Source organism: Dryas octopetala, chromosome 2, assembly GCF_963921425.1.
Source record: "Dryas octopetala chromosome 2, drDryOcto1.1, whole genome shotgun sequence".
NCBI lineage: Eukaryota > Viridiplantae > Streptophyta > Magnoliopsida > Rosales > Rosaceae > Dryas > Dryas octopetala.
In genome coordinates, this window is record NC_141367.1 from 5639152 (window position 1) to 5648251 (window position 9100).

A 9100-nucleotide genomic window follows, 5' to 3' on the forward strand; every position below is an offset into this window, starting at 1 on the left:
ATAGGAATAATTTTAGGAGAATGACAGTGAGGTTCCTATAGCTAATATTAATAATTAAGAATTCAATAGATTTCGTCAGTTACATAGACATAATAGTTTGAAGTGGTATAAAGGTCATTAACTTGAACAATTTGGTCGTTATAATTTGAGTCATTTTTTATATGAATATTTATAATTTGAGTCATTTTTCACTTGGATTTAACACAAATCATGCATGCGATGGTCGTGTGACTATTTAATTTAAGTAATCGACAAAATTTTTAGATTGTCCTTTATTACTAATCCAATTGCAAAATTTAAAACTACAAGGACTCAAGCGATAAATGAACAAATTCATAATTTTTCCATAATCTTTAAAGTGTAAAAGATTGAGTAGTAGCACCATACATTGAGTGGGCACACTCTTTTCATGCTTCCCTTTCCATCCTTCCCCTCTTTAATAATCCCTTGATGCTTTCTTTCACTTGGCCTCTTAATCTCATCATATCCCCTCTTCTCTTTCACACAGAAACATGGTAAACGAGTGAGGGATTGAGTGAGTGAGAAAAGAGAGTGGCTTCAGCGTGCATATCGTCCCCCTCTAAATCTAAACTTTCCCATTTCCCAAACAAGAGATAAAACTCCGTGCTATTATGTATATGCATTGCCGACAAATAAACACGTGACATTTATATCATCATTTTCCATCATCCCCACACCCACTTGAAAAAATATTATTTATTATTATTCATTGTTATCTCTCCCTATATCTCTTTCCAGCTCTATCTCTCTCTCTCTCTATACCTCTATCTCTCTCGCGCACACAGCTCGCACGCAGATAGAGAAAGAGAGCTGAGGAAGCGTTTCTCCTCCTTTATTTTCTTTCCAGGCTCTGCAAATCACAACAACAACAACAACCACAACAGCTTTGTTGGTGGGTGATTTGAATTCCATTCATTTCCCTTCTTCACCACAAATCCTCAGCTTTTTCAAGCAGGTTGTTACCTCCGAATTCTCTCTCTTTCAATTTTATTTTTGTCTCCCACTTAGGGTTTCTGGGTATTTATTATTTGTCATTATTGTTGTTTTTATTGCTTTGAATAGTTTGATTTGAAAACAATAAGACCTGTTTTCAAGTCATGCTCCTTTTGGGGTTGGTGTGTTACTCTCCACCCTTTCTATTCTCCTTTCTATTATACTATTATATTTGGTTTAGTTGTTCATATATAATATATATGTGTGATATATTCTTTTTTTTGTTTGTTAATCATGGGGGCACATGAAATATTCGCAAATATTTGTTTTCAGAATTAGTAGTTGGGCTTCCCCATAAATTTAGTTCAAGGGGTTGCTTTCTTTGTGGGTGTTTTTAGATTTTAATATATGATAGAGCAATAGAAATTTCATGTAGAGGAGTCCTCTATGTGTGCTGCCATATATATCTAGTCTTTGTTATTTCTTGGGAAGTTGGATCTTGTTTTTGTTTTTCTATATCTATACATATGTATATATATATATATATATATATAAAGAGAATTATGGTAAAGCATGTCTTTGGTGTGATGGGTGTTTGTAAAGCGTACTGGAACTCTATTGAAGATATTGAGATTTTGGACTTGAATGCAGATAGAGCATGTCTTACGAGCAGGTTTATCAATTTGATTATATGGCGGATGAGGGGGATATGTCTGATTTTGTTGAGGATTTGGAGGAAGAAAATCATGGTACAGATATGGGTCTTGACGACTATGACATGGTTTGTTTCCCTCACGTCTTGGCTCCCATTGTTTAAACCATTTGTTTGCTTGTGCTAAATGGACTTGAAATTCCTTCTTCTTGAGTTCGAGCAGCTTAACAAGGTGTCTGATACGTCATCTGCCCAAGCAAGAAAGGGAAAGGACATTCAAGGTATTCCATGGGATAGGTTGAACATAACGAGGGAAAAGTATAGATTGACGAGGCTTGAACAATATAGGAATTATGAGAACATCCCTTTATCTGGGGAAGCTGTGGACAAGGTTTTCAACTTGTTCTCAAGTATTTTCTTCCTTCATTTTCTTTTACAATTACCAAGTCAGTATTGAACTTAGCGGACATCACAAATGATATATGTAATCTTTGATTAGGAGTGCAAACAAATGCAGAAGGGTGGTAACTACTATGAATTCTTCCATAATACAAGACTGGTTAAGCCTACAATCCTTCATTTTCAGGTTAGTAGACTTGTGAGTGCCATAATTGTTTACATTTTTTTTATTGTGTTTACATTCTGTTAGCTGCCTATGATACATGAGTTTATTGCTTTCACAAATTTTACTTTTATGACCTAGTTGACAACCTTTCCTGATTTTGGTGTGCAGCTTAGAAATCTGGTTTGGGCTACTTCGAAACATGATGTCTATCTCATGTCCAATTATTCAGTCATGCATTGGTCTTCTCTATCTGGAAATTTGTCTGAGATCCTCAATTTTGCAGGACATGTAGCACCAACGGAGGTAGTACAGTTACCTATACATAAATGTTATTATCTTAGCTCCTTTCAACAAGAGAAAAAAAAAAAAAAAAAAAAAAGAGAAGCAAAGGGATTGCTTTCATTTGTTTTTTCCAAGTTTTATTCCATTATGTTCTTTACTTATGTACGTAGTTTAAGTATTCCAAGTTATATGGGCTATGCAGAAACATGCAGGAAGTTTATTGGAGGGTTTTATGCAGACTCAGATAAGCACACTGGCAGTCAAGGACAATTTTCTTGTTGCTGGTGGCTTCCAAGGAGAGCTTACTTGTAAGGTTAGTTTTTATGTTTATATTCTCACTAGTGACTTATGGAGTATAATATGTCTAAAGCAGAATATGGAGTATAATCTGTGGGGATAGTTGTAAGTGACATTGATACATGTGCTCCATGTGAGTTGTGGAGCATTATATGTCCAAAGTATTGTGAAAACAACTTCAGAAATTATATCTCTGCGAGGACAGTCAATTTCATAAAAGATGTCCTCTGATTAATGAGCTACTTTCCATATGTCCTATTTATATAAAAAAGAACCACTTTCCACATTGGATATATCTTAAGTTAAATCTGACAATTAGTCATGATTTTTTTTTGGGGTTTCTACCATTATGTTGATTTTGCATTGTTAAGAAGAATAACTTTTTGAAGGAAAAAAAAGCTAATACTGTTACTTGGCCCAAAATTTGGTTAACAGTATATACATTATTTCGGAGTAATAAATGACTCAGTTCATATGTTTGTTTTCTCGGTTGTGATGCTCTATAATTTTCTGTTTTGATACTTTAGTTATATACCCCACCAAATAAAACAAAGGAAATTAAAATAATAAAAGAGATATTGTGACTCTGTAAGAGGTTCCTGTAATTATCCCAGTTTAGCTCTGATGCAATGATCCTTGCAAGAATTAAATCAAAAGTGATCTCTTTTGAAAGGTAGACCTTTTTTTTTTCCAGGCTTGAATGTTCTGGATAAAAGCATCAAGTTTGGTCTGAACCTTCTTTATAAACCGTTTCTTTTGGATGTTAAATGTGGAGAGGTTTTGGAGTTCGGAAGGGATAAAACTTTGCCAGCTAGAATACAAAGCTGAATCTTATTTAACTTAGTTCTGTTAGTTTATGATATATATGACGAATTATGCTACTTTTCTGGCTAGCAGCAGGAGTGAAAATTTGTATCTATAATGAGTTTGCCTGCTGATGCCCACCCTGTTTGGTTTCCCTACTAGGAGTTGCCTCAGCAGTATTTTGATGGCTTTCAGTTGATAAACATAGGCTTCCTAGCCTGTTGGTTGCACTAATGCATGTAGAAAATGACATTCTACCCTGGACAGGGAATTCTCTGTTTCTGTGGTTAGTAATTAGTTTTGTATTTGACTGAATTTGGGTATATGAAATGTAAGAATTTTGGATGTCAGTGGCAGTGGGTGAGAATAATGTAATAAGTCTATGTGAAAGCATTTTGGAATAGTCTTGAGGGCTTTCGAATTTGTTTTTAGCTAAGCAACTTAAGGGACACCTCCCAGGCTGAAACCCTGAACAAAGGCTTGGAACAAGGTGAATTAGCCCCGGGATTTCTCACTAGGGTTTGTTTAGGAATTATATATGCCAAGTACATAACTAATGTTGCGTACTAGGAGATAAAATGAGTTTGGCTTTTAGAAAAGGAAGGTGATTCTGTTGGTCTATGGTTGTACTAAGAATGCTATGTGATAATGGTTTCTGAGTTGTATGTTACTATTTTTTTTCCAGCTTTTTCTCTGTTTCTTGCACCATAGTTGTTTCTTTCTCTTATTTTTTTTTCCCCAATTTTTTAATTTTTAATTCTTTTTTGTTTTTGGCATATTGGTATAGTTTTGTTTATACATTATCTGGATCTCTCTTCTGTACAAACTGGCCATCAATATGTATTTTTGGTCGAGAAGTACAGAGCTCAATTGATTTCAAAAATTTCAGGGAATTTGGCAGACTGAATCTAAATGTGGGGTTATTCATTCACTTTCCATCCTTTTGTGCGTGCTATATAATCAACGAATTCTGGAGATGTTTGCAGTTAATTTGGAAGTGGGATATGATAATCATTTTCTGATAGAAGGGATATGCAAATGATGATTTGTATAATTGATTGAATATCTGCTTATAGATCTTGCAATGCTAATTTCGAAAAACAGTTGTTGCTGTTTTGGTCTATCTGACATTGTTTATGAACATTTTTCGTCACATTACCAAACTAAGCTTGTCATTTTGTTACTCATATTTTGGAGTTGCAATGGTGATCATGTAAGAGTAGGAGTTTTTCTACATTGTTCTTTGGGAGAACATCTTGGGCTGAGAGCCTGAGACTGTTAGGGAGTGAAGGTTAGCTGGGTAATTCCAAGGAGTTGTGTTTCTTTACTTTGCAAGAAGCATAAAGTGTTGGGTAATTGGAAGGAGGTTAAAGTTATGGGGACTTTCCTGGTTACTGAGGTGTTCTGGGTGATATGGATGGAGAAACAAAGGATTTTTGAAGATTATATTGGGGTTGAGGAATTAGATTGACAAGCTGCAGTTGAACTGTTGTATTGGTTTAGTTCATCTAGTGATATTGAGTTCTCTGACGTGGACCTCTTGTCCACTGTTTTGTAATTTTCTTGTTCTTCAGCAGTAAACTTGTCTCTTCTAAAAAAAATATGGAGTTGCAAATGGGAGAGTAATGTTGGATAATGAAGATTAATCAAGTGTTAATGCATCAAATATGTACTCATACAATGTAGTGGAAATATTACTGGGATTCATTAGTGTGGAGAACTGAACTTTTCTCTGTGGCATTCTTTGAGATATGGCGCACATAGAAGAAGTTAAATGTCATTTTGAACCTATTTCTGGGGTCAATTTGTTATATGCTGTTTAACAGTGGTAAAAAGTGGAGCATAAGGGAAAAAAATTTAAAGTTAAAAGCATAAATCAGATGTTTAGTAGCCAGTGGGTGTGAGATGGTTTTACTTTTTGTTTCTCAAATGGTTACTAGCTGTTGTCTTTAAAGAACATGCATGGGTGAGTAATAGCATAGCAGTGTTGGAGAACGTGGAATTTAGAGAAGTTTTAAATTTTGAGGGAGCAAATTTGCTAGACTTTCTGTGATAGTAGATATGACTTTCTTCAGGACTGTCTTAAAGGAAAACAAATCCATTAGTTTTACATTTTAACCACACAAGCTTTTTGTGTACAAAATTTTCATGTAAGTCATATGATCTTGACAAATTAAAAGTTCATGGAAGGGTGCTCAACCTTTTGGATAAGATCAGTACTGCCTAGGTTTCTGTGTGTGTGTGTGTGTGTGTGTGTGTATTACAGACACAACCCTTTGCAGACAAAAGCAGACTGGGGAAGCTGTAGTTAAGGGGAGCTTTAAATTTTGCATGAGGTTTTTTGAATTGGTTGGTGTCTGTATGACCGTCTAATTTAATCCTGAATATCTGACTCCATTAATTTATTTATTGTAATCTTTAAATTTTGCATGAGGTTTTTTGAATTGGTTGGTGTCTGTATGACTGTCTAATTTAATCCTGAATATCTGACTCCATTAATTTATTTATTGTAATTCCGGAATCAATGGCACTCTCCCATGCCATTGAAAAACAATCTCCTGTCTTGTTATATACTAAAGAACGAGGGAGTGTAAAAATGACCCCTGCTGCCATCTGGTTTATCTTTTATCTTTGTCATTGTTTCATGCCACTTGCATTTCAACGCTGATTAACTTGACATTCATATTTTGAATTGTTTGTTTCTTCCAATGGTAGCTTCACTGTGGTCTGCTTATACAAATTTTGATCAGCAGCATCAATATTATTATTCATCAACTCTTTTTCTTTATCGTACCATCTGTGTGGAAATAAAGTGTTACACAGCTGAGGTGGTAGCTATTGATGACATTCTAGGTTTATTGTCTGGTGTTGGGTCTCTTTTCTTGTTGCCTATAATTTTTGTTTGTAATTTAGATAATAACTGTATTCAATAAACCAGATACAAACTACTTTTAAGTTCTGTTAAATGATTATATCATATTGTTTGTCTTTTTCTGCAGTCTCTTGATAAACAAGGAGTAAGTTTCTGTACCCGAACCACATATGATGAGAATGCCATCACAAATGCTGTTGAAATATATGATAGGCTGGGGTATCTTAACTATTCTGAAAAGCTGTTCATCTGAATCATTTTTCACTTCATAATAAAACATTGCCTGATATAGAAATTCTTTTACAGGGGCGGAATGCATTTTATGGCATCCAATAATGACTGTGGTATAAGAGAATATGACATGGAAAAGTTTCAGCTTGTGAATCACTTTCGATTCCCTTGGCCGGTGAATGTGAGTAATCTTAAGCACTTTATTGAATATTGTGGGTTTCTGTATTTTAACCTATACATATTTGTCTTTACCCTTTAACTTTCTATATTTGTGCATTGAAGAGTATTATGGCTGATGTATTGGCAATTGTTGAATGTCAACTTGGAATTCAAGCTTTATCTTTAATTCTTCTTTGGTTTTGTTCAAGAGGACTATTTAAAATAGAAAGTGCAACCGTGCAAGATACCTAACAATGCTTGTAAACTGGAAATTTTTTACAAATGTTTAGGGCCCATTTGGTTCAAGTTTTGGAGGCTTGGGAATGAGAAATCATTTCAATTCCATTCCCATGCTTGGCAAGTACAGGGAAGGGAAATCATTTCCTGGCCCAAGGGAATCTAATGCCCTTATTGGGGGGAAAATGAAACCATTGCTCCAACTTGGGTTTTGTTTTCCTCCCTTTTGGGAAAGCATTTATTGCTTCTTTTTTGGACAAAACTAACCTTGCTATTATTTTAAAATGCCATTCTATATTGTCAATTTTTAAATAAATAATAGATGAGGGTATAATTGAAAAATTGACACTTTTCATTTCCAATTCCTGCACAACCCAAATATGGGAATGGAAATAAAAATGTAATTTCTGGTTTACTTTTCTGGGATTACCAACACAAGAAAGAGAATTTTACATTCCCTTCCCCCCGGAAAATGCAAAGGAATTGATTTCCCAGGAAATTAATTCCGTAAACCAAACGGGCCCTTAATGTGTTAGTAAATATGGTTGTTGTAGCCACATTGACGCATAACTTCTCTTACTGCTGAGGTGGCTTTCTTTGCAGCATACATCAATAAGCCCAGATCGTAGGCTTGTCGCCGTTGTTGGAGATCACGTAGATGGATTGCTTTTAGATTCACAGAATGGGAAGGTATCAAGAATTATTATTATTTGTTTTTACTGATGTGACACTGATATGCAACTTAGTTTTGCATTTCTTTGAGTAGAAATTTGTTTTTGAGAAGATGGGGGGTGAAGTGTTTGAAAAACCTTTTATTGCCTTTGAGTGAGACATTAGACTTTTGCATTGATTCATGGGGGAAAATGATCTACATTACTTTAAGTTATGCTTCAATTGTTTCCTTAATTCTTCAGCATAGAGATACATGCATATTTGTTGTTTCTCAATAGCATCTTAAATCCAAATTTTGCATCTAAAAGAAGCATATTTGAGGTATTTATATTGAAAAATAGGTACCTTTTACTAACAAGATGTAATTTTTGTTTGATCTTTCCAGACTATTGCTAAGGTTGTTGGCCATCTAGATTACTCTTTTGCTTCTGCATGGCATCCTGATGGCCGTATATTTGCCACCGGAAATCAAGACAAGACTTCCCGAGTTTGGGATATAAGAAATCTTTCTTCACCTATTGCAGTTTTGAAGAATAACTTGGGAGCTTCTCGATCAATTCGCTTTTCATCAGACGGTCAGTTCATGGTGGTTGCTGAACCTGCAGATTTTGTGCATATTTATAGTACAATGGCAGATTACAATAAGCGGCAAGAGATTGATTTCTTTGGGGAGATTTCAGGGGTATCAGTGAGTCCTGATGATGAGTCTCTGTATATAGGAATCTGGGACAGAACATATGCAAGCTTGCTACAGTATAACAGAAGGCATACATATGGATATCTTGATTCCTGTTGTTGATTGATTTGGCAAAGGGTTTCTATCAACGTTGGCAATGTGACTTTAGTAAAAAAAGGTTAAAGAGAGAGAGGGTACTCTGAAGATTTCAGCCTACCTTTTCTGAGTTGTTTTTTTTTTTTTTTTTTTTCTTTTCTCGGTTATAGGTTAGTTTGATAAACTAAGTCTACAGTAGAATAAGCCATGATTGGTTAGAACTTAGAATGTGTACAGTGATGTTAAAGCTTTGTGTGAAAACAAAAATCATAATAATTCATTTCTCCTTCTCTTCCTTTTCAACCTCAAGATCTCGCTCATGGCTCCCAAAAATAATCAACATTAAATAATGAATATAGTTTTTCAATAATATACATTATATACTATGTTTAATTTGGTAATTAACAAGTCTTATTTTGAAAAAAAAAAAAAAAAAAAAAAAACTTATCATTGTTGTACATATCTTTGTGTCACAACTCACATGTTAAGAGATTAGTTCATATTTATAAACTGTCAAAATTAAATCTTAGTATAGGATAGGATGACTTCGTAATTAGTTTTGTCAGGTGATTTTTTAGTGTTTTGACTGGTATTCCCATGTTA

At 34.5% G+C, this 9100-nt stretch overlaps 1 protein-coding gene across 3 annotated transcripts; it reads left to right on the plus strand.

Annotated features, from left to right (window-relative positions):
• Positions 1-516: 516 nt before the first annotated feature.
• On the plus strand, positions 517-8800 carry LOC147292693 (putative WD repeat-containing protein C2A9.03). Of its 3 annotated transcripts, none has more exons than XM_086231818.1 (10): positions 517-976; positions 1606-1735; positions 1821-1997; positions 2106-2192; positions 2340-2474; positions 2692-2766; positions 6554-6645; positions 6733-6838; positions 7657-7743; positions 8111-8800. In XM_086231818.1, exons 2-10 carry the CDS (start codon positions 1613-1615, stop codon positions 8522-8524), a joined length of 1296 nt encoding a protein of 431 aa, XP_086087944.1. In that variant the 5' UTR covers positions 517-976; positions 1606-1612; the 3' UTR covers positions 8525-8800. The 3 variants fall into 3 exon arrangements, with proteins under 3 accessions (XP_086087944.1, XP_086087942.1, XP_086087943.1); XM_086231816.1 differs by having other exon boundaries at positions 521-976; positions 2656-2766; XM_086231817.1 differs by having other exon boundaries at positions 525-976; positions 1830-1997; positions 2656-2766.
• Positions 8801-9100: the final 300 nt, after the last annotated feature.